We start from the raw sequence: 26,997 nt of genomic DNA, 5'->3' as shown, positions 1-26,997 counted from the left end.
ATTAAATACAAGTCAGCAGCATATCCTTGCAGCCATAAATTATGATAATATTGAGCTGTATTTAGCAAGAACCAGCCAATGGGTCAAGAGAAGCAATTATTGTGCTCAGTGCTTGTGAGGCCATGTCTGGAATACACTCCTCAGTTCTGAACACTTCAGTTCATGAGAGGGATGGATATGCTGGAGGAAGGGCAGTGGAAGGCCACTGACCCAGCCAGGGATCTGAGGAGAGGCTGAGAGCAGCACTTGGTTTCAGAAGGGAAGGTTGAGGGGAAATTAAATGGCCATCTTAAAATTACACATTAGTCAGTTAGAGAAAAGGCTTCAGTACACAGAGAAAGGGCAGACAGTAATGGTCACAAGATACATCAAGGGAAATCCCAGCTGTGGATAAGAAAAAATATTTTAGTGAGAGTGATTAGGCACTAGCACAGGTTGCTCCAAAAATATTGTTCAATTGCCATTCTTAGAAAATTTCAGATTTTGCCTAGACAGGGAAGGGATACAACTCTGAGGGTATCCCTGCTTCAGAGGATGTCCAGAGGTTCCTTTAATTTGATTTCCTCTATGAGTCTATGGGTCATTAATAAAAAAAAGTAAAATCATGTCTTACTCCAGCTAAAAGAATATTTTTAAAGGAATGTTTTTCCATTATTTCTTTATTGGTTTACTACCTAAAGACATTTTCAGTAAATTTATAAAATTACCGAAACTACTAATTTTATTTAAGAATTTGCAGAATTGTACCATTTACCTTACATACTTCACATTAATTTAAATGCAACCTTCTTTATACTTCCAATTTAAAACTAAATAATTTCAAGCTCCACCTACAACTTTTAAGGGAAAATCCTTAAGCATTGTGTGGAGCTTCTTTAATTTAAAACATTTATTCATTGTACATTTAAAACTGTATCTGCATCTCAAAGACCATGAAATTAAGGAGACACACGTGCACATGCGGCACATGAAGAAAAGCTTCCCTCAATTAGACACAAATCCTCATTCTGCTACAATTACATACAGGCCATAAAAAAACCCCATATAGTGTACACAAAATTTCTGTGTATACAGTAAGGCAGCCATATGAAGTGGGAAACCAATCCACCCTTGCTCCAGAGGACACATTAAAACCAGCTAAACAGATACAAATTGCATTTCCTCTCTAAAGCAATTGCCTCAAGGTGTATACAATTTATTCCAACTCCAAATCAGAGCCCATGTTCAAAAAGAAAAAGGGTGTCATCAGAACAATCTGAAGAGAGAACAAAAGCTTTCCTCTTTGAAATCATAGTAGTCCAGTATTTATTATCTGTAGGACAGAAAATTTATCCATTTTTTCACTTTCATGGAGCAAAATGTCAGAAAGTTACCTGTCCGCATCAACATCTTCTTGTACCCTTGTATGCTTAGTGAGTAAGAATACAGACAAATAATCTCAACACTTTTTTTCCCAAATATCTGTGAAAGTCCAAGAGGTTTATTTGACAAAGCTATCTAAGATGCAAAGGGTCAGCACAGGTTTCTTTCATATGTGTTTCACAAACTTTGCTTACAAATGCAACTTCAGTACATTAAATAGCAATTAGTTTTATCAAGATAAACCCAGGATAAACCTCATTGTGCTTTTTTTTCTTGGTGTTTAGTTTACATAAAGGAAGAGCCAACATACAGGGCTTCTCAGCATTCACACGTGGGTACAATTGGTAGAGGGTGGTGTATCTATCCGACTTTTATTTTCCTTAGCATCATTCAGAAGTGACTCATTACCAATCTGGCATTTGAAGACTTGTTTGTAGGCCTTCCTAAAATTTTCAGATAGAAATGCATATATGATTGGGTTCACAGAAGAATTGCTGTAAGCCAGGCAGTGTGCAGTTACCCTGAAGAGAAAGGAGGCTTGAGTCAGTGGGAAAACTCCAAATTCAGCCCAGAGATGGATCACGTGATGAGGCAGCCAGGAGATGCCAAAAACCACTACCACCACCAACACAGTCTGTGCTGTCTGAGACAAGGAAAGGAAAACACATATGTCTGATGAGCACTCAAAGAATCAGCTTTAAACCTACTCCAAAACTACTATCTGGAGGAAAAAAAAAAAAAAAAAAACAAAAAAAAAAAAAACACCACAATAAAAAGGATATTGAGAAGGAACACACTGCAATATTTGTTACTGATTTCACCCCATTACCTATATGGCTTTATTTTCTATAGTGAACTACTGCAAGGAGAACCCTTGGAAAATGTCACTGTAAACAGCAATGCACAACTTTCCTCAAAGGTAAACAATGATGTTCCTAACTCCTTACACAAAAACTTAGCCTTTTCTGAAGTGGGCCTGAGCCTGTTGTAAAATAATGACAACAGGGGTCTTTGGGAAATCTCATCCACATCTAATGATTACTAATATTTTAGTAATATTTAGTAATAGTTAGTAATATTTACTAAAATTTACTGATGTTTGGATTACTAAAGATTGCTAAATTAATAATCTAATGATTACAAATGTTTTAGTACAGTGCACAAGAACTTCTGATGAAAATTTCAAGAGAGATTTATTATACATGAAGGCAGCTGGTAGAAGAGCTTAGAGCTTGCTCAAATGTTTACTAAAGTAAACTTTTTGAAAGTATCTCCTTTAAACACAGAATTTTCACAGAGAGAGTCAGATAACAAACAACATTCTGGGATACAATTAGTGAAAAAAAAAGGTAAGGGCTTGAAATTTCTGGTGATTGCACATTATCAAAACCAATCTGGAAATTAAAGTTCACCACCAAACACTAAATTAAAAATGGAACAAAAGATATGCTCAGTGCTGCTCCCACACTCCACTTCCACAATTTATGAGAGGACCATGACTTAGATTAGATCCATTCTGAGCTCCAGAATCAGTTGGTAAGAACCCCTCAGGTGCTGCAGGAGTTCTGTTGGGGCACAGTGGAATCTGACTGTAAATATTTTCCTTAGCTTTCACCTACTTCACCAACAGCAGTTAGTGCTTTGCAGTGGCCTAACTAATTAATATCTCTATTCCTCTATCAAGTACTTCTTTCAATTAAATAAGTCTCCAAATAAAAGTCTAATAATAATTCCAATGCATATTATGTCATGAGCCATTATAATTACTATATTAACACTTTATAACATAATTTTTCAGATAACTTCTTCACATCCAAAACTAACCCAGTGGCCACAGAGTGATAAATATTGCACCATATAAAATATCTATATTTTTTGCTAGTTTATTGAATTTGATCTGTATTTCTTGAACAGATTAATGCTCAGTAATAATTAAGCTGACCTACCTAATCAGAACATGAGTTAGCTTAGAAAAACTTACAGGAAAAATGTTTTGATTTCTGTGGCAGCAGGCCAAAATAACTTATGACAGATACTGTTGTTGGTCAGTATAATCTCACAACAGAAACCAAAGGACATTATATATATAGTTAATATAATCTGTTTAGTCTAAATAAATCATCTGTTTTCACATACCTCTAGTTAGCCCTATGAAGTTGAAATCAGTTGCCACTAAAACAGCACAGAGATATTTTCTTTTCCAGGTCTTATCTGGAGAATGTGTTCTAACAAGACTGCATCAATTAAGAGAAGTTTATTCTCTAAATTATGTGTTCAGTGGGTTGATATTACAAGTGAAAAGAAATTTTCAGGATACCACATGCATTACATATATTACTTCAAAAGAGGCTTATTACTTCAGTTTGTTCCAAATTCTAAGAAAAAATGCCGAGGAAAATCACTGACTTTCAATAGGCTATCAATGAACCTGAAAGAATACATGTCTCTTGTAACTTTTACTTAAGGTATTTCATACCTGCAGAAGAAGCAATTCTGTATTAGGAAACCTCACAACATCTGCTTTACCCCATTGTTCCTCCTAAGCCTAACTTCAGAGCTTACTTTTCCAAAATCATTACTTTGTCTTGCAAGCAAGGTATCACTGCAGCTCTTTTTTACCTACCAGGAGCTTGTTTAGAGTTCCTTTCTGGCAAATAAAATCCATTTGAAGTATATGATATTAATATTGATGCTTTGTGACCAAAAAGCATGAAAAATAGAATTTAGGCAAATTAATTTTTTTCCACATATGCAGCAAATTTATTTTAAGATTCTCCTACTAGAATGTTCATAAAGGTTTGAAAAAAGCTAAAAACGTATGATTACACCTGAAATGCATTCTTCACAAAACAGTAGAAGGAAAAGAAGAAAGATATGGTAACCAGAGAGAGCACTAACACACTAACAGAGACAGGGTTGCTCTGAAAAACATGAGTTAGGCCTTAAGTTTAGAAACTCATTTTCTAAGGCAAAAAAAAGTTCTGGACTGCTTTTTATTTTTTTTTTCTTTCGCTACTGAACCCGGATACATCTGAATGTTAATTCCTAGTCAGATCTGCAATTTTTGAGAGTTAGTGGTGAGACAAGGTGCAGATAAATTTCCACTTTGAGAATAATTTAGATGAGAGAGGGCAATGTACAAAATTCCTATACCTTTGGCCTTGACAAACATTAAATGTATGTCATGCATTTTACTGAGTCAGGGCCATAATGCTTTTAATTCTAGGAATCAAAATATATTTTTCTATATCTAAACCTATTTTTCAAAATCTATATTTCATAAGAAAAATAGAGAATGAATAAATAAGAGTATACTTATTCCCTGTTGAGTCCCTGTATATCTCATTTACACTGCAGGCACTCTCCATGCCCATATGAAAACAGTGATCAAATCAAATGAAGAGCTATAGCTTAAGGGGCTTTTCCTCCACATCCATAAAATTAGTTAGTCAAATGATCACTGTGGTCAAATGTGCTCAAAAATCACAAACACGTTATATTAACTGACAAATTCACTAACGCATCTTTTAAATATTGTTCTAAATCATGAAGTTTACATTCTTCTTTAAAGACATTTCATGATTCTATTTGTATCCCGTATGTCTTGAATGTAAGAGAAGTAAATACTGTGTGGAAAATCAATAGGGGAATTAGAGAATCATTAAAAGTCTCCTATTAGACTCTTATTGGGAAGCACAATAAATTTAAAGGTTCCTCATGCAGCCTAGGAATTATTCATTGAAACATTACAAAATCAGCTAGTTTAAAAAAATAAAATTTAAAATCCCATGATTTACAAGGCAAGGGAAAATGCTTGTGAGAAAAAAAAAAAAAAAGAAAAAAAAAGAAAAAAAAGAAAAAAAAAAATTATCACAAATGACAGGTTGTCTCCCTGTGCCTAAATTTCAGATGCTCTGAAGTTCAAACATGAGGATCTCAGGTAATGGCTTGATGCAATGTGATGAAAAACTTGAATCAGGAAAGATTCCAATCTGCTAAGTTCAGAGAGTTCAGAGGCACACTGAATATTTCATTAAGCACTTAATTTTAATTTCTTCTCTCTGTTACATCTTAGGAACAAGTACCAAATTAGCTTAGCCATAAAACTAAAATACACACAAATGACTATTAGTGGTGAATGTAACATACCTTTTTCTTGGATGCTTCTGACTTCTTTGACATGTTTCTCAACTTCTTATGTAAATGATTAAGGACCTGAAAAGATTAATTTGCATCTCATTATCATATCTCCCCAATTCCTATTCAAACAAAATTCCAACCCGTCTATCCTAGAGTATTCTTGTGCTCTCCAGTACTGCATGATTCACTAACAAACATCACTGAAGCAGCTTACACATTTCAAACATGCACAGTAGGAAAGCCAAAAGAATTACATATGTGAGTCCGTGTGAACAAACAAATACGAAGCAGACCACAACGGAATTCTTATAAAAATATTCAGATGTATCACATAACAAATATGTATCACAAGTTAACAAGGAAACAGATGGAAACCTGTCTTGTACATAGAATTAGCAGTCTCTCTTCTTCTGTAAAAAGTCAGAGACTGTTGATTTAGAATGACCTTTAGTGTGTGCAACATAAGAAAAGTGTATGTTTTGAGTCAGAGCTTTTCTGAGTCACCTGCATTATTTGCTTCCTTCAGATGGATGCTTGATTAATATCATCAAGATGGTTGCCACTATTTGATCTTTGAAAGAAGCTTAGGCTTTCAAAAATAATTTATACTAAAATGAGGCATGACACATGAGGCATGACATATGAGGCATGACCTTTAACAACAATGTGATGATACTCACCATGTGTTTCACAAGCAGATTTTAAAAATACGTCACAAAGAGGCTCACTGTCCAAGAGCAGGGTCCAAATTTTAACATAATCATTTACACATAAGGTTTTGGATAGAGGATGCAGAGAGATTTTGAGGTGAGGAAAAGGGTCCAAATTCAGATTCTTTCATATCATCTGAGAACATTTTCTCTGTGTTCTCTGAGGTGCACAGCTAAACACTATCAGGACAGATATCAGTCAAGATGATTTAGAGACTTGATCCCACTGTGGCATTTGAGTTTTATAGACATACATATTGAATTAAAAGTAAGATGTTATTTGTGAGTATCCAGAGCTCATCAGCAGACTTCATTTTTTAGGTATCTACTCGTAGCTATCAGAGAACCACCAACAACAATAAAAATAAGAAATTACTTATAACCACTTAATATTGTAAGTGCAGTTCATTTGTGCCCGTGTACTACCATGTGACTCACTCTGTGTGCACTTCCTGTTTGGAAACACTATCCAGGCCAGTTCTGGGGGCTAACCTGAGCTAAGAAAAAACAGGAGAAAAATAAATGGGCTTTCCCAGAGAAAGTCCCATTTTGACTTAATTTCTTTCTTCTTCAGCATGAAGCAGACCCAAAGGAAAGGTCAGAACCCCAGCAGAAGAACAGAGAGATGACAGTCCGATTCACAGACTCCCATCACCCTGTACAGACCAGCTGAATTGCTGAGTCCATCAGGGAAAAGCATAAAACTAAAAAAAAAAAGGGCATGGGAAGAATGCAATTAAGTTCATGTCCCATCACTGCTGCTTCATCTATCATATCGCCTTCACAAAACTTACAGTGATGGGCTGTTTCTGCTGGGCCTTTGCAAATCCCATCACGTGCCACCCAGTGACTGCACTGTTCTGTGATTCTCCTTCACAGCCCAAAACTAAAGTCAGATAAATTCTTCCCAGAGATCAGAATTGCAAATTTTTTTAAAGTTACAAACATTTTTTTGTTCTCTTCTGAAATTTTTAGCCCAAAGTTTTGCATGTTCTCTCCAGTTCAAAGAAAGATGAAGGAGACAAAACAGGTAGATTGGATACTTGAGGAGGTCGGGAGGTGATGGTGGAGGGTTTTGTTGTCAGTCTAGATTATAACCTTTAGATGAACCTTCTCAGCTTCCCCTCTTTTGGGTTACATATACATTCCATAGAAAAAGTATTCGCAGTGAAAACATATTGCCTCCTCACAGTATTGTACCAGATGGCATGAAAAGTAGAAGCAAGAGAAAAAGGCAAAATGTAACTACTTATCAACAGCAGTGCAACAGCTCTCAAAGACCTACACAGAATGCCACGGAGCATTAAAAAAGAGCCATGTTTATGCACAGACACTACAAGGCAAATCGAAGACACTCTCCCCACTACCCTGTTCAAATGTCTCTTCCCTGGGCCAATGAATAATCAATTGTTCCTCTAACAGCCTTAATGAACAGTAATCCTACAATGTGCCTCTCAATTTGTCTCAGGCTATTTCTCCTAAGAAATTATTTCAAAATATCCACTAATACATTTGTATGTGCATTTTTAACCCATGGAATGAAACACTCAGGTTGCTAAAAAATAGTTCCCAACCTGGTCTTATAAGATGTAATATTTTCAACTCCAGCTTTCATGTACCTCCTGGTCAGAGATCAGCCTCCCTCTTTTCTGGAGATGAGGCTGGGGTGCTGTGATAAGAAAATTATGTTGCTGTGTAAGAGACTGTAAGGAGACTTGTAGGATCTGGTCTGATCCAGACCATATGACCATAACTACCACTCATGACATTTGGTAAGCCCTTGGTTTTGCCTACAGATCTTTTATTTTCTTTCTCTTTCTTTCTTTCTTTGTCTTCCTGTCTTTTTTTGTTCTTTCTCTCTCTTTCTTTTTTTCTTTTTTTTTTTTTTTAATTATTCTTTTCCCCCACTTGTTTCAGAAACTACATTCAAGATGGCTTGAGAGCCCTGACTGAGGATTTTGACCAAATCAAGGTGAGAAAGAGATTTTTCCAGTACAGGAGTGAAGAAAATAACTTCAACTATCTGTGCCTATTCACATAAGTCTATCAAATATTGTGAAAGTTTGAAATCTACACTGTTAAAAACCCCTGTTTGCTGTCTGGCATCTCACTGGCTACACCCTCATTATCAGCCACTGAAAATCATGCAGAAGGAAAGCCTGCACAAGGTCACTACCTAGTAAGAATGAACTGCTTGTTTTACAGATAATGGAAGCATTACATTCTGAACCACGTTTGTAGTATGAACCTGATTGAAATTCAAGTGCCACTGCCTGAAATCCATGTTTTAAAGTAATGCTGCTACTTCTATTGTCACAAGAGATCCTTCACCCTCTTTCAATTAAGAGTGCGTGACTAATGTGTCATACCTTTTATTTTTCTCTTTTAGTGCAGTTTAATAAAGTTTTCCCCTTGTTGCTCAGAAAAAATTAGGATATAATATCCAAATCTGGATTGTATTTTATGTTGAGGCTGTTACTTTTTATGGCTTAGTTTTAACCAAGTCTGTAAATCATACATGACATGAATTCAGAATGTTCAGAATGATAGATAATAATGGAAACATTCTTGAGGCAAGACATATTTGTTTTAAACAAAGCTTTTAACATTACACATCTATAAAAGGAAATGTTTGCTAATAATCATAGGTGTCCAACATAAAGGTTTGATTGAAGGAGACCTGACTTTCAGGGAGTGAATCCTTGAAAAATGGAGGCATCCAGAGCACAACCCTGGCACATGTCAACTGTTGAAGCTGACTGGGAATTATTTATCACTTTACCCTTTTAAGGACACATAAGTGAGCAAATGTTGTAGCACTGTTACAAAACACATACAAAAAGTCAGAATTACAAAAATGTAGCAAGTAAAATGATAAACAACAAAAGTCAGAACACAAGTGTCTGTAAGTACACAGTGCTGAGACTCAGCTGATCACTACATAATCACTGCTCCTCCCTCTGACGTAATAAGCTTCTTTCAAGAGTAGCTCTTTGAGGCAGCAAAAGCTGGTTTCCTATGGATTTGTGACTTCTTTACTGTGTTCCCAAAAAGATGTGTCTTCTCTGTAAGTTGATAAGACCTCTTCCCTTATGGCTTGTTTGGTGTTTAACAGTTGAATGCCAAGTGACTCCTTAAAAGAGAGAGTATAATGGAGACTCACCATCTTCTTCACTGTCTGCTGTTTTCACAAAACTAGGGAAGTACCCTTCATTTTGGTATTTCCACTCCTTTATCAAAAATTTGCCTTGAAACTGAACCAATGTTACTTGTGGAAGAGAGGAAAGAGGTAGCTGTGAACAAGAGACAGAGCATGATCTCATAAATCTCTGCCTGAAGAGCATAGATCACGTGAGATATTTTGGGAGGACACTACTTCCAAATACCTGGCACTACTTCAGCACTTCTGTACATTGTAACAGCATTGTTATCCATGGGAAAAATACAAATCTCTGCTAATACAATATAAATGTGAGAGAGAGAGAGAAAGAATTTGGCTCCCTATTAGAATGCCTAATAAATGAGACTTTCAAAACTGAAAGTTCAATTGCAATTTGTTTATGAAAGAAACAGAACTGCTTTAAAAGAGTCTGCAGAAGGCAATATATTCAAATAGAGAAATGAGTCTCCTTTGTCTTAATTTACTAGAGCAGAAGATTGCATTCTCGCTGATCCACAGTTCATGAAAACCAGTGAAGTCCATAAGAAACTAACGCAGAGATTAATGTCTCTTATGAAGACAGACTGAGAGAGTTGGGGTTGCTCAGCCTCAGAAGAGAAGGCTCTCTCTGTCCCAAAATATCACTATTGGAGGATTGTCAGTAGCTCCTAAAGAGGGCAGGAGTGACTCTTCAGCTGCAAGGTACAAACTCCTTTGACAGCTCTGTACAAGTCATGGCACTCTTCAGCTTTTAAACTGATGAGGATACCAGCTATCTCCTAGCTATCTTGTAAAATTCACCCCTTCAGGTTTGCTCCTCCAGCCTGACACCATGGCAAGCAGGATCACACACACAGGCTCAAAACACATGACAGAGCCAGGGTGAGACCCTAGCCTGGCAACAGTTTAAGCACACCATTTTATTGTAATTTCAAGAGGCCTTGATTTTACTAACTTGTTCCTGGGCATATTTCTCACACACAGTTGCTTTTGTTGGCCTGGAGGGGTTTCTGTTGTTTTTGGTTTGTTTTTGTTTTGGTTTGGTTTTTTTAACTACATATTAATACTAATATTGATTTACTTCTGTAGAGGTGCTTTGTAATGACAGAGTGTGTTTTATTTATCATGCATATATTTTGGTTAAGCATATTTGCTTTTTCATGCCTACACTGTACACGACAATGCTAATTTTGAAAGATTTCCTTTTAATCCTCTCTCATATAATTAGACTTTGAAGGCCAGTACTTTATGCTGAATCTGAAGATGCTTTGGCTTTGAAAAAGAGAAGAATTAGTAGCTGAAAGCCCCCTGTGTACACATTCTATGACCTTGTCCCTGCAATGTGTCATACTTTCTTCAAACTGATGATCTATTGCTACAGCTCAGTCATATTCACCACAGTAGATTAAATATCAGTGTATTCATTCAGGGAAAGCAGGATTCAGTTTATGTATGAAAATTTGTGTTTCTTCTTCATTTGCCAGGTTGGATTTGTTCCACTATGAACAGCCATTTAGAAATTTTATCCTTTGTGTTCTACACACCTCAGTTTCATCAGAGTTGGACAACATTATAGCCTCAATTTGCACATCACAATTAAGTGGATGTAATGTATATAAAACTGAGCAGAACATAAAATTACTTGTTCAAATTAAATACTTCAGGTACGTCTATTGAACTTGCCAGTTGAAGAACTGACTTAAGCAGTCCTTATTTGCAAGAGCAGTCCTATCCTCTCAAATGTAAATCACCACATAAGGAGAAATCCTGCAACTGAAGGCTGGCACAGAAACAGCAGGATCTCTGCCTAACTCAGCAGGTAGCAACTGGTACTCCAGACCCTGTTCAGCAGCAAGGATCATACACTGAAGACTGCAATACTACTCCAGAAAAATGTGACACTTTGCTTAAGCAGAAAAGTCCTTAAATACCCATATTCATGCACCCTTAATTATTGCTTCTTCCTACCTGGGTTCTCATGCCCTGCTCCCTAGAACCACCTGCCTTTGCTGAAGTCAGAGGTAACTCTCTCATTAGCCCCAACTGAGTCAAGACATGGCACCAGCGGGACCAGGCAGCATGATGCACATTTTATTCTAAACACCAAACAGCTAATTTTTGTCACTTTCAAGCTCATTTTCAAAACCCACAATGCTTCACCTAAAGCCTGAACAACTTGTTGCTTTATTGTACTTTATTGAGTCAAACTCCTCACACAGCACTGCAAGAAATTAAAAGAGTTATGGTGACAGAGAAAGCAGCAAAGCTCTGGGGCTTCTTAGCATTCTGCAACAAGGAAATCTGACAGAGACTCCATTAACTGCTGGAACACACCCCCCACTCATCCCATGCAATCCCTGTTCCAACTTCTCTGTGACATTGAACATGTACTGTCCACCCTCAGACATCCCTCAGCTAGAAAACCTGCCCTCTCCCTTTGTGGCACAAACTCACCCCAGCTCTTTTTCTCCCAACAGTGCCAAGTCCCTGCACACGCCCAGATATTGATGGCCCCAGGGCTCATGGGCACCTTTTCCACCACCGTGTCCCCCCGCATCCTTTCACATTTGCCCCACCTTGGCATAGCAGAAGGAGATGAGCAGCAGCGGGAGCAGATACCCGAAGACGAACGTGCAAATCACGTAGACCTTCTTGTGGCGTGGGTTGGGCCAGAACTCCCAGCAGAAGGTCTGGTTGCTGGTCTCGCCGTGGAAGATGCGCTGGTGGTGAGCCACGGGCGAGGCCATGGCGAAGGAGAGCGCCCAGATGAGCCCCACGCCCAGCATGGCGTTGCGGGGAACGCGCAAGGCTGAGGAGCGCCGGGAGTGCACGATGGCCACGTACCGGTCCACAGACATGGCCGAGAGCGTGAAGATGCTCACCAGCATGGAGATGGTGAAGAAGTAGTGGATGAACTTGCAGATGAAGGCTCCCAGCACCCAGGTGGGGAGCACGTAGACCGTGGACTGGAAGGGGATGCAGAAGAGCAGGTAGGCCAGGTCGGCAATGCTCAGGTTGAGGATGAAAATGTTGGTGGTGCTTCGGCGCTTGCCTGGCTTGCTCCTCGCCAGCACCGTGATCACCAGGGTGTTGCCCAGCACGCCCAGGGTGAAGATTAAACCGAAGACGATCAGGGTGATGAAGTTCTCGATGCCGATGCCGAAGAGGGGCTTCCCCTCGGCCTCCAGCAGCCCGGACAGGTTGAACTCCCCGCGGGGCATCTCTGCCGCGGCTCGGGACAGGTTGAGGGGCGCCGCCGCGGGCTCTCCTGGCTCCATCCTTCCCCTTTCGCGCCGGGCAAAGTTTCCGCGGGAGGAACGCGGAGCCGCCGCTTCCCGGCACCGCGGCGAGTCCGGGGCAGCCGCCCCACCGGCACCGGGCGGCGGGCAGGGAAGGGCGGAGGTGCCGCCGCGCTGGGCGCAGCTTGCGCTGCCGGGAGCGGAGCCGGCGCGGCGGCCCCGCCGCCCTCCGCAGCAGCGCTCCGCCCGCCCGGGCCGCGGGGGAGCCCCGGGTCCCCGCCGCCCCCGGGGAGGCGCTCCGGCCGCCCCGCCCCGCCCGCGGAGCCTCCGCGCCTGCCGCGCTGCTGCGGGAGACTGCGCTCCCCGGAGAAAGGGGAGGTGCGGTTTTCTTGCCCTCTTTATTTCCCCCCGCCTTTTCCTCCCCCTTCAGCATGCAGTGCCCCCGCCCAGGGCGGCAGCCGGAATCCCCGTCCTCTCCCCAGAAAACTTCTCTCCGCTCGGCGCCTCCGCTCCCAGGGATGCTCGGGAGCCGCGTCTCGCAGCAGGGCACGGCGGCGCTCCACTGGCCCGGCTGGGCTTCAATGAACTCGCTCGGAAGGACAGAAATAATGAAGCGCCTGCGTGAGCCCACCTCAACAGGTAGCCGGCAGCAAGAGTTACTCCGGGCTAAGCGCCGCCTGTGCTCACTCTGCTCACCTCCTTCACAGGTTTCCATGAATCACTCACAATCTCAAAGGACAAAAGGCGGCAGACATTGTCATGCCTTCCAATTAAAATAATAATAATAATAATAAAAGCCCGAACCAATAAAAGAAACCCCAAAACCTCAAACGAAGCAACAAAGCAAAGCAAAAGAAACGGAATAGGAAGTCTAGCCGCTGTTCACTGCCAAATCACGGCGTTCGAGAGCTCCCCCGCGGCAGGAGCGATCCGTGCCCTGCAGCCGGGCAGCCGCAGGCAGCGCCGCACGGGGCCGGGCGGGGGCTCCGGGAAAGCCGGTCCTTTCGGAACGGGGCCAAACAGAAAACTCCCCCCAGCAAACGGATGCGAGCTAGTGTGAATATTCTCAGCGGCACACACACCTAGTGAATGAAACCGATTTGCCAGAGGGTTTTTATGCATTTGTTTCCGAATTACAGGTCAGCTAGCTACAGCTGGCAGCAGCAGTGAGCAACAGGAGTGCCCAGATGTGCTGTTGGAGGCAGCGAGCTTTTGTTCACGTATTTTTCAGTCTGCAGTTTAAAGGGGTTTTTCCTACCTTTTCTTTTTGCTACTTATATTGAAGCATCTCAGCAGCTGCACGTCAGCTGACTGCAAAGCCATCCACTTATGCAGATCTAGATTTTAATTAAAGTAATTTATGGTCTGTTCCATTACATCCGAAGGAACACATTATGGGAGAGCACAATTCAGTTTATATAGATCTAAGAAACTTATTTGGATTGAGCTGGTTTCTATATCTGTTGTAACTCATTTAAGAATTTATAAGTATATCAAGCAGAAAAAAACTTTGAGGAATTCCTCCAAGACTTGGGTTTGGAATTTTTTGCAATGTTCATTCTTTATAGTTTCGTTGACATGTTTGACTACCCTGCAAATCTACTAGTCTCTACTTCTGCAAAGATGTGAGAAAGAACACTGTTAAACATTTTTAGGATATATCAGATATCACACACTTTTTGCAAACTCTCTGAGTATAAAGTAAAAATGAAGTCTATAGATATTCCTAGTGTTGCTGGTGCCTGTGTTTGCCTATGAATTCCTTCATGTGGTGAAGGAGGTACAAGAAACATTTTGAATACAACTGATGGTTTGCTTTTGAGTCATGTCATGTTGCCAGACACCACTCATTTCCCAGGATGTCTGGAGTGCAGCCCTGGTTTTGATGAAGCTAATGCAATCCTGCATCTGATATGCTGCTGGTCCTCACCACTCTCACTTCTGTTTTCTTGCAAAATATCTTTTGTACAGAATAGCCTGACAGGTTAGAACAAAGGATATTACACTGAATAGGAAAGTAAGCAGGAAAAGTGGGTATAGAAACAAAATCAATTTTAGCAGGAATCAACCTGAAAATCACATTAATGATTTGGATGGGAGGGTTGACTATTGGTTTCCTTTGGATATTTAATTGACAATTTTGTGGTTCAAGCTTTGCTTTTCTGCTACATATCTATTGTAAAGTATACAGTTCCTGTAAGACTACCCTGAGCATTAGGGAAAAAAAAAAAACCCCAAAATATAACTGTATATAGCTTTTCTCTCAGACCTTCAGGCATCAGCTTTTACATGAGTGAAGGAAAGTTCCCATACTGACAACACTCATAATTGCTGTTAAGATTGTCGGAACCAAACAGGTATTGACATGTTAAACCACTGTTCTTCTTATCTAGACTGAGTAAAACTTTAATGCGAAAGAATGTTGAGATGGAAAAGCTGTTATGAATTCAGTACAACTAAATATATAGTTGAATACAGGAACTAGTTGAAAAACTACAAGGAAAAAACAGTGAACATATCGCATTGCACCTTAAGAATGTAAACTTCGTGTCTTTGCTAAAGAGATCTCGTAAGTATGTGCCTCAAGCATTTCCTTGAATCTAGTTTTATTGAATTTATTTTATTGCCTTCCTGAACACTTTTTGACATGAAAAGATCTACTAAAACTAAGATAGCCTAGGAACTTCAGAAAGTGCAAGAAACTGCGTGCAGTGTTCTTCTGTCTGTGTCTAGAATCCACAATCATCTTTATCAGATAACTCACCTCCAAAAATTTGTTTGGCTCCAAAATTTTCCTTAGCAATCAATGGAGAAAATAGTAAAATGTCTAAAAGGGATGGGAACCTACGCACCCTGCTAAGCCTAGGCCTTCATATTTACTCCTCTGTGGGTTAATCCAGAAGATATTACTGTAAAAATATACAAGGATATCCTTCTTTTTGCTCACTCCATTTGTTGTTTATGTTGTTTTTATGTTGTTCCAATAATAAAAACATTTGACTTACTCTGGTGCAATTTTATATCAGGAATGAGAATTCCAATGCATTGATTTAAAATATTAGTTACTACCAAGCTCTTTGTTCCTATTTAATGCATGTATATAGGTATAATAAATATATAGTCAATATAATGTCAGTAAAAGGCTTTTATATTTTAAAAGGAACATTTAATTAGCACCTCAGAAACAATAAACAATGCAGTTTTTAGCTACTGTCCCACTTTTGGTTACATTGAATAACTAGGCACAAAAATCAGCATCTGATTATACAAATACATATATAGATGTCTTCATGCATTTTATCATCCCATGAGAATAAAATAATAAGATACACAACTTCTTCAGAGAAGAGTTTTATTTAAGTCCTGTATAAGTTCCTTTGGGGCCTTTTGGGAGTGTTTTCAGGCTTTTTTCCATAGTGGAGTTGAAGCTGGAGTTGAGGTTCAAGGCCCTCATCCCAGTGTCAATAAAGAGAAGCCATTTAAAGTGTATTTATGCTAAAGCATATGAGTAACTTTAACCTTTAGAAATCTTTCAACAGTTCAGCCCTTAGCTGATCGACCACTTCTCTTTGCTGCAAAAAATACGCTCCAGATTTGGACATGTTTATAAAACACAAGACTGAAAACAGGTTTATTTTGAAGACTGACTCTCTTAATTTATTTGTGAAACAAGATCAGATGCAACAGTCACATCAATCGTACCCCATTATTTTTCTTTGTGATAAGTTCCTGGAGTAGAAATTTGCATTTTAAAGGCAGATGTGAACTTTAAGGAAAATTCAAAAGCCAAATGAAAAAGTCCATGATTTATAACCAGCATTTGATTCACCATCTATAAAGTTAGTAGCATGTAAAAGTCAAGTATCTATAAGCATTAACTCCCCTTCTATCTATATTCTTGGGAATAAGGTAGGGTATAACCTCAGGTAACAGTTGTCACTACATTCAGATTTCCGTAGTGGAGAAGTGTCACCAATAAATTGAAGTTTATTGCTTCTTGCTGACATTTAAAAAGAAGTGAACATCTGCCCATATATATTTGAGAGCCATTGTCATTCCATCCCTGAGTCTGCTGGTTATTTTTTCCTCCATTCCAGCTCTCTATTCCAGTTCTTACAGATCAGTTCTAAAAAAGCCTTAAAATGCAGATAATCAAAAATAAATTTGAAGCTAAGTTTCCAAAATCCCAGTTGTACTTTGTATTATTATTTAGTGCTTTAAAGTAATATGTTTTAGGCTTTAAAATGTACAAAGAAACATGTATCCATACTTTATTCAATGCCCAGAAATTTTCTTTGCAAAAAATGCCAAAAGCTAAACATCATGGTCTAACAACATGAACTTGCTTTATAGTTGTTGAGGAGAGTTGCTGGTTTCATTTCCTTGATTTGTGACACTTACCCCATGGGATGCTTTTTAATGTTGGCTGCAGAAGCAACTTGCCTGTGCATAAAAACACAGCTGTGCTTTGTCTAAAACACATTAAAGTGTATTTTGATGAACACTTGTAATACAATATAACACAATAGATCAGGTCTTACTAAACTCAGGAGAATGCAGCAGGTGTCCAGATCATGGGCACAGTGGCTGCAGAAGTCTTTTAAGTGTACATTATTCTAGCTTCAAACTGCTCTGTACAACTGACTAGAGTGAGGACATAGGGCTTAAGAAAGGCTTAAGCTCTGTAAAATGAGCATCATGCTTTTTTATACAGTAAAAATAGAAATATGGGCTCAAGAGGTTACTTTAGGCATAATGCTGGCAAACAACAAAATTATCAAGGCTGAAAGAGGTAACAATAGAAAGAAATAACTTGGAAAGCATGATTCCAGCTAAAGCAGGGCTGTGCTGCTGGCAAAGCAACCAGGAGTTTGCAGGTTGCTTTGTCTGGGGTCAGCTCCAGGCACAGGCAGAGGCAGTGAACATCTGACGTAAGGGAAAAGGCCAGGACTTCACTGTCCAGCCCTGGAGACCTTGGTCACTGGGGCATTTCTTTGGGCAGAGGAAGAAAACAAGTAGGCAGTGGACAGTGGATGGACACAATGGACCTTTCCCAGCAGTTACTGCTGCCTCCACACTCCTCTCCATCCTGGCAGCAGCAACCTTGGCTCCTTCAGGCTCTCCACAGTGCTCGGAAAGGCCTTGTGTGTCAGCAGCCCCCTGGACTTGGCTTGAGACCAGTCTTCTTCATTCAAGAGAAGCAAAATGGGGTTTATACACCTTGCAAAAGAGCATGGAGATGGCTGCAAATACAGCTCATTTTTCCTATAAAGGAAAAAAAAAATATGGATGGGTTGCCATTTTCCTGGAGGCATCATGAATAAAAAAGTGTGTAAATCGTAACTTTGTTTTTTCTTGGAATATTGACTTTTTTTTATATGGATACCTATGTAAACAGAGATTTATAGTGTGTAGGAAAATGGTAACATATACCTCTATAGCTGTGTAAAGGCCATGCAAAGATGTAGCAAAGAAAAACAGGATTTTCCTAGACAAAAACTGCTAGTCCACCATTTCTTTTAATTTTGTATGTCAGACTGTCATCATACAAATTGTGAGTCAGGAAACAAAAACCCTAATGCTGATTTAATAGTCCTCATTAGAACTACTATTAGAATTACTATCAGACCCTGTCTGCTTTACAAATTGTATCTTCTATCTTCTAGTTAAATAGCCTGACAAAATTAATTCCATTTACAAAGTTCTGGGGATGACTAGGAGATTATTCCCTTTTACAGGTTTGTATGCTGCACATCACGTAACTGCTGTTAGGACTTTGGCTGCATCAGAATTCAAGGAGAGGGAATTAACATATAGAGATCAAAATGACAAATTCAGCACAGCAAAGTAATTCCATAATTGCCATAGGTCTCAACTTCAGGTCTTGCAGAAGCCAATCTCGGTGCTGCTGCCAGTTCCCCGGATTTAGTGAATCCTTTCCCGAACTCTTGCAGTTTTTTTTTTTCTGACAGAACCAGTTTTACTTTCAGGTAATTATTGAAACACTTTATTGCAGTGGATGGAGGTAGCTTAAGCTTGGTTTTGTTTGAGCCAGAATTTTCTTCTTTATTGGTTTTAGTAACTGCCCGAGTTGAGGCTTATGGATTCAGGCTCAGTTGTGCTGTGTTTTAATTTGCTCTGGGAGAGCTTCAGTCAGCATACAGATCATTAAACTGATCCTATTTTTCATTTTTCTGACATTTCACAGGAGATGTTATTACTCAGGGTTTATTTGAAGTTCACCAAAATTATAGATGTGGTTGCCTTCCCTTCCCTTATCTCTCAAGGCTCGCTGGGCATATGCAGAGCTCCATGGAATAGGGCTCTGCTGGAGGAGCTCCTAATCTGTCTGCCCTGTATCTCCAAAGGCAAGCAGAAACCAGAAAGAAGAATTGATTATATGTAACCAATCTTCATAAACACCTATTTTCCTGAAACAACAGCACTGACGGAAACCCCACCACCTTTGTAGTCATTTCTAATGCTCAGCTATCATTTACAACCAGAAATCTTTTGTTTACTTACACTCCTAGTGCAGCGATTTAAGTATACTCCTATCTTATCTATGAATATGGAAAACAGTGTATTCTCTCCACTTTTGCAGATGCTTTTCAATATTTGGAGACAAGCAGCCCTTGCTGGAGACAGTTCAGATTCACCTGTGCCCACTGGTATAGGAACTTGAGGTAAAAATTTGATCCAAGACACAAAGATGCCTTGGCTTTTCCTCCTGGAAGGAAAATAGCAACGTGCCTTGTTGTACAATGATCATTTTCCATGAACCCAGAGGACTGGGTTCATGAAAATGGAGAAGCATTGCAAGCAGACTCGATGGCAGAGCACCCACACTTTGTGCCTTTACATACCCAGCTTTTCCTGTCAGTCCCATGTACAGCCCAGTCCTTTGTGTCAACAGCTCAGCACGAGAAGGTGTGTTTGCTTTTGGTCATCAAATGCCCTCATGACATTATTTTAGAGGTGTTCCACCCCAAGGAATCCTGGAGTAACCTGTGTAAATCAACATCCAGACAGTGTGGTTTCATAGTTAATATAGTGACAAACTGAGTGTCAGAAGAAAAATGGTTCCTATATTTTCTTTGATATTTTAAAGAAATTGATTTTCAGTTTTAGTTTGGATTTGGTGTGAAAAAGAAGACACACTAACTCATTTTATCTTGATTGGATTATTGCCGTATCTTTTGTTCTTTCCCATTTTAAAATAACTCTAGAAACCACCCTTTGAAACTACTATTTTTTAATTAAAAGTACCCTTTTTGGGTTCTAATTATGTTCGTCTTCCACTGATGTTCACAAGTAATTGTCCAGAAGTAAATCAATCACAGTATCAATTTAGTAGATTCTAGAATTGGCATAACTTTGTGAATCAGTTTCTATTTCTTTAGAAATTAGGTTAGTGTGAACTCTTAGGTTCACTGAGTTTGAAATGTATCACTGACGAAATTTGGCTCAGCTGGAACCTTGTCAGTTTGTATCAATTTTCCTCAAGTTTTAACATTCTATAAAGAGTTATTTACTAACGAAATCGTCAGCCTATATTCACATAGTTGTTTAAGAATTAATATGGTAACATAAATTAAAATGCAAGCTTTTAAATTTTCTTATGGTGGCCTTCTTATGGTGTTTGATTTAATTTTTCTAAGGAAAAACTGAAACACTGAAGGGAAAAAGTATGGCCACAAAAACTAAGGAACAAAAACACTTTTCAATTACTTTAGTCATATTTCTCAGATGATTTTTTGTACACTTCTATTAGACTTTTAAAAGAAAAATATTCCAAAGAGACATCTGGAGTGAATCGATAGCTCATTTTATCTGTCTGAGAATTTCCAATAAACTATTTCAGTAGTGAAAGAATGACTTTATTCATTAATATGATCTTTTGCTATTCTTACCCAAAAACATTATGTCAAGACCACTATCCATCAGTTGTATCTATCAGTTGTTTCCTGGAGACAGAATTAGCTCCTCAGATTTTTTTTCCATGTAGGATAAATACTCAACAGACAAAACATTTCTTGGGAGATGCAGAGAGCCCAGTGTAGTGTTGTTAAATCCTCAGCGGGGCTTATCCAAATTGAATTTAATGAAATTGAAGTACATCAGGGATTTTGTTTCATGAGCTTGCTACCTTTCTTCCTATTATTTTATACTGTGAGCTCTTCTAAGAGCAAGATGTTTGCAATTACACAATTTCTTTGCAACACCATAGGAAAATATATGTGTCAAGGAGAGGGACAGTATTACATGGTAACGATTGAAGAGAATGGGTTTGTGTTTGAATTGTCTTAGGACAATTCTGTGCTAGGCTCTTATAGAAAACATTTCCTTATAAAAATTCTGAAGGAAAATGTCAATGCTTGAAATTTTTGCTACCTGAAGTTACAGAAAGGAAACCAGCAAATGTTCATTAAAACACTGTGGAAAACCTAATGAGGCAAGCTTGAATCAACCAATGCCAAACTAAGTCATGACCACTTGCACATAGTAGTGTTTATAAGTATATATATCATATAAATAGCTTATTTTTTATTTATTAGTCATCACTAAACTAGAAAGCTTTCATGTCAAAAACTGTATAATAAATTATGTATTTTTTTTCAACAGTTTGGCAATATTTATGCAAAGTAGAGAACAATGTACTAATGGCAAGGACTTACAGCTGAATTTCTCTCAAGGCATTCTATATGGTTATTACGTCAGATGTCATTCATAAGTTTCTCTTCTCAAAACACAGTTTAGTGTCCGTACATACAACCTCGACTGACCATCATAAACTTCAGGAAGGGAGACTGTACACCAGCAGATCTTATCCCTGAACGGGTGCATCTTTAGCAGGAATGTGTTGAGCCACCTAAAGGTGTTCCACAGGTTTGTTCCAACAGTCAAGATTTACCTGAGACCATTTTTTTCTGGATACATTGAAGAGCGGGTACCTTCTTAGTGTTGAAGACTTGATCACAGAAAGATGTATTTATCACTCAGTATCTCTTTCTCATTATCTCTGTACTTAGCTGTTTCTTGGAAATGAAATACAGTTGTTTATTTAAACCATAAGAAGTTCTGAAAAGGCAATGATTGTTAGAAGTTTTAATCTGCAAATGCAATCCAGGTAAAATAGACTTGTCCAGCATATGAACTGTGATCTGGGGCTGCCATGTGCAAATTTTCCTATGTTTCTTCCAATTTTGAATCACTCTGGTTTAATACAAAGAATTACCATATAAAATTATTAGTATTCTTACTCTAATTAAAAGAAAAAACAATAAAAACTGGTTTATTTTTCTTGAGCCTTTAGAGGAGACTTTTCATTATATTGATTACGGAAATATTCTTTGAAATCTGTAGTTATGTTATAACTGGCTGGATATCTACTCAAAGAGGGCTGTATCTACTGGGATTTCATCTAGAAATTCTCCCGTGCTAGTTTGCAATATCCTGGGGATCAAGATAAAATGCACATCCACACCTGAGTTAGGAGAAGAGACTGCCAGCTAAGAGAAAGTATGATGGCCAGATTATTGGAGAATTTTGCCTGAGTAAAGAGAGATATTAAAAGCCGCTTACCTGAAATTTTGTATTTAGCTGTTTTATTTGGATTATTGGCATGGGCGTTATGGGATATTAATCTACTGGTTAGTTGCATCTTCTATTTTCACTTTTCAAACCCCAAAAGAAATTGAGGGGGATGAAAAAGGAATCATTGTAGACTTTTCAAACATTTTTTTTATCTCAGGAAGCACATTATCATCAAGATCACACACATAGGCTACAGGAAGCTTTATACTTTAATAAACTGATGATTTCTTAATTATTATTGGATCGAGAAACGCTGATGAAATCAGTCCTGTGGGTTTTACTGTGCTGCCGCAAGGGAGGCCCCGCCTGTGGCTGGTACCCACCAGAGGGAGCCCGCGGAGCTGCGCAGACAAACGGTGTGGGAAAGTGACAAAGAAATAACGCTGGGGGAAAAAAAGGTGACTAAGAAAAACTGATGTTGCCTCTCTGTTCCTGTGCTCGGAGCTTTTACACAGGCTGATGTTTCCATCTATTTCAGTAATGAGATCTGTATGCCTGAATGGTTTCCTGACTGAAACCTTGCAGGAGGAGAATGAAGGCTAAATGATGCATCTGTGTTTCTTTAAACCACATTTAGAGATTATTTTTTTAAAATTAAGGAGTTAGTGGAGATTTGTGTACACATTAGCTGAAATGCTTAAAAAAAAAGATAAATTGCTCTAACTTCGCCTAAGGGCTGTCTTTAATTCAACAAACTAATCAAACTAAAGACATTAGGTTTAAAGTCTCGGTGTTATCTTCTTTCAGTACTGGTAGGAACTCTCTAATATCACTGTGGTAAGTCCAAAAACGCAGGTATCACAGCTGTATAAATGAGATCAGAACATTCACATTCTTTCTGAATATAGTTATCAAGGTTAACAATGGTTCGAAGTCAAACCCAACTCATGTATCCGATGGGATAGCTGCAAAAAGTTTTAGTTCAGAGATGTCTTTCTCAGTAATTTCATCAGTTACTTGAACAGTGGAATAAATACTATGCTCAATAAATTTGCAGACACCATTGTTGTCAACATATTCAAGTGCAAGCCTAGAAATCAAAAAGATCTGAGAAAACTGACCACCAATGCCACTCCCTTTGTGGCAGAATAACATCTACCCTCATGCAGCTGAGGAACAACAGGTGAGGCAGAGGTGCTGTAGAAAAAGATCTCGGGATCACAGGGTCTAGGCTGGACCATGGCTGAGCAACCTGATTTTACTACAGGCAAATGTAAAAAATGCAAATGCAAAAAATGCAAATGCACACTGGAAAATAAAAATCTCCTGAAATTCTTGGCTTAAACAAAAAAAGACATTATTTAATTTGACAGTGCACTTTGTGAACTACTGAAAATTTAGTTACGAGAAGAAGTTAATTACTAATTAATAACTAGAAGTTAATTACTTAGCCTACTAATTGATTGATTTAATGGGAAGCAGAAGCTGCTTTATACTGCTGGGGTCACATACACTTAAAATAAAGTTTGGGTAACCACTTTTAAGTGACTGCTAATAGTGAAATGTTTACCAGAAAAAGGAGAAAAATTTGTGGCTTTTGAAGCACTTAAATAAAACACCTGTACTAATTTTGGAATCTGAAGTCTGACGTTTTCAGCAGTGTATGTGCATGCCTGTGTTTTGAAAAGTTGGATCTGAATGTGCCTAATGGGATATATATTTCTAAATGTAGATGGCAGTGAGCCACTATATTAGCTTTTTCTCACAGTAATAGATGAAATATGGGATTATAATTGGAAGGAATGTTCCTTATAAGAGGTTATTTCTTAAGATGATGGTCTAAAGAACTCAACAATATCATTGGCAGGTCCAGATTCTTCTGTGGAAGAGCATGGGTTCACTTTCCAGCAAGATGAATTTAACAGCACTTCATAAAATTAGTGCTGGCCCTTTCTGTATTTTTAAACAGTATAAAGTGAACCAAGTTTTTAAACTTCAAATATTTGTAAGGAAATACAAGAATTCTTTAACTTTCTTACTGTACTATCACTGATTGTGGAAGTTATATAAAAATATTTTTATTTTTCTTGTTTCAATCATTCATGGTTGCATTGTGGATGTGGTATTAAGTAATCTTTTAATTGCATGGTAGCTCATGCAATAAAATCACTATTCAAGACAAATTGGTTGAAGAATTTCAATATAATATGATTTAAGTTCAGATGAAGTAGTATTTAAATGTAGATGTAGCTAATTCAGTGAAAATGCCCCACATGAGCATCCAATGATTAATAAATGGATGTGCTGGCCTTTTTGATTGCTGTTCATTTGTACTATGAGGCTGGACTTCATAATACTTGCATGACATGGGAAAATCATCAGCAGAATCATCCTTGTTTCCTCTCAGAGGTAAAAATTGGCTTTTTTGTGGTACCTTGTCCTCAGTCCCCAACATCTGATTGAATATTCACACCGTATCCTCTGAAATGTACAGTAAAGGTACAATAAACAGTTAAATCTGTGTGGTAGTTTCTCTCTGGCAATTTCTCTAAGTGATAATGGATATTGAATAATGAATAACATGCTGAAACAAGCCTCAAAAATTGTGGGCAGGAACCCAGCTTCTGTTTGCTAAGCCTCCCACTCTCTGTGTTGTGGTACAGACTCTCTGATTCACAAGTTGTTTCACAATGTGACAAGATCCAGTCATGAAGGATGGCAGATTGTCACAGGAGCAGAAGGGAATGAGTGTTTCTCTGCGGTTGGAGTTTCTGCACTTCCACTAAAAAATAGGAGGAAATGGTAAAAATTCTCTTTGTTTGAAGTTGCTGTTCCTGACTAGATTTTTAAACTGTACAGAAAAGAAAAAAGCAGCTTCTGTTACATTTTAGCACTATAGATTGGTTCTTCAGCTTCGATTATATTTGTAAACCCAAAGCAATCTCTGGGAAAGCTTACAGCTGGAAGACTGGGTGTGAGAGCTGTCGACTCAGTTCTTTCCATGGTCATTTTTAATGCTACATACTGAGAAAGTAATAAGATTTAATTTTTCCCCTCCCTTGTCATTAATAAATTCTCAGGGAGTTTTTCAATTGCTCAGGTAAATTACTGGCCAGAGATGTATGAATACCTAATGAGAAACCAGTCTCAGTATCATTTTCCTGTCTGGACCTGATGGCCACAGGTGAAGTGAACTGTGTATCCCTTTGCTTATGTTTGTGTCTCATCACTTCTCTAAAAACAACCCAGCAACTAGAATAGTTTTCTCATCTGTTCCCACAAAGTGAAAGTGAGTCAATTAGTGATAAGAATAGAAACCCTGTGCTCCAATTCAAACATGCAGCTGTTTGATCTTCCTAAACAACAGCCTCTAAACAGCTATTAGGAAAATTCTTCTGGGTTTTGTTTGTCTTAAACCAGTAAAAAGACCTTCAACTTCTAATTAATGTTAATATTCCTGACATTTTGACAAGTGTCCCTGATCAAACAGTATCTAATTATTTCATATTTCTATTTAAAGGAAATGCAAAAACTCAGTTGCTACTAAGACAACCATATGGAAAATACCTGTATGTAAGTAGCTATATGGTGTCTACAGGTAGGAGTATCATAGGATAACTTAATGATTTCTTTAAGCACATGAGTAGCAGAATAGCTACTCATGTGCTTAAGTGGTAGTACCACCAAAACCTTGAATGGCATTTTGTTAAAGTGCTCTCAGATCTAAAGCCAGATAACCAGTTCTTAAGATCAAAAGGTCTTAATTCTCTTTTTCCTCCCCTTCCTAACAATTTACTAGAAATAGGATGTTACTGCTACCATAAAAGAGAAAAAATTTCCTTTCAATCAGTACACTTTTATCACTAATGGCAGATAAACCACTGGAACTGGATTTCTTGTCCGCTTGGGAAGATTTATAAAAGAGCACTTGTTACTTTCCATGATTGGAAAAGCAGGAGCATTACATCCCACTTCACAGATGAAGATTGAGCTGAGGTCAGTTCTTACAGCAGAGAGCATTAGTTCCCTGCATTGCATATAACGTTATGATCTGTCAGAGAAAAAAACAGAAAAGAGAGGAAAAGAAATAGGAAAAAGCAGAGCATAGAAATGTGATTAGAAGTGAGAAAGACCAGGGGACAACTCCCTGATGATGGCTGTGCACCCACTGCCTGAAATCTTTAAGCCTAGGGAAAATTTAGGGTTGAATTACATACTTAGTACAATACAAATCCCTTTAATAATGCTGTCTTGTGGCAGATCTTCAATCACAAACATGAAATAGCAATACAATAAACTTGGTTTAAGTTTTAATTCAAGGACCATACAAACAATAGAAAATAGGCTTGTAAGGAAAGAACTATCCTCTCAAAAGTAATTTTCAAGGAAATTGGGCAAAATTTCATTAATGGAGTGTCCTCCAGTTTATCAATTATCTTGAACCTTTTTGTAAGGTCCTTACAGGGGATATTGCCTGAATAAATAAGGCATTGTCACTGCAGAAAAGAAATTGTGATTCTGCAGTATTGAAATCTGAGGAAAAATTTACCATCAAGCAGCTTGGCAAAAGACTCAAATGCCAAACTTGTTTCATCATGGTTTCCACTTTTCCTGCAAATAAGCCTAAATGGTACTAGACAGGGATGATGTTTGGTAGGATTGGTAAAGCTGATAGAACTGTAGCAAGTGATTTTTATACTTGAGCTTTATGCTAAAATTCATGATATGCTGATCAAGAAAAACATAGTGTAATAAGATGTCGTTTCCTGAGAAAATTCTAATTTTAGGGTATTATTTCTGTAAACATCTGTTTCTTCAGGGATTGCCTTCCCTGGTATAAATAGAATTG

At 38.4% G+C, this 26,997-nt stretch overlaps 1 protein-coding gene across 1 annotated transcript; it reads right to left on the bottom strand.

Annotated features, from left to right (window-relative positions):
- Positions 1–641: 641 nt before the first annotated feature.
- Positions 642–12,782, bottom strand: GALR1 (galanin receptor 1). Its single transcript, XM_063397728.1, has 3 exons — positions 11,949–12,782; positions 5,512–5,577; positions 642–2,005 (listed from the first exon to the last, which is right to left on the bottom strand). The coding sequence occupies exons 1-3, from the start codon at positions 12,648–12,650 to the stop codon at positions 1,688–1,690; spliced, it is 1,086 nt and encodes a 361-aa protein (XP_063253798.1). The 5' UTR covers positions 12,651–12,782; the 3' UTR covers positions 642–1,687.
- Between the last annotated feature and the right edge of the window lie 14,215 nt (positions 12,783–26,997).

Source organism: Prinia subflava, chromosome 1, assembly GCF_021018805.1.
Source record: "Prinia subflava isolate CZ2003 ecotype Zambia chromosome 1, Cam_Psub_1.2, whole genome shotgun sequence".
Lineage (NCBI taxonomy): Eukaryota > Metazoa > Chordata > Aves > Passeriformes > Cisticolidae > Prinia > Prinia subflava.
Note: the sequence above shows the minus strand (reverse complement) of the source record. Positions and strands in the feature narration are given on the sequence as shown.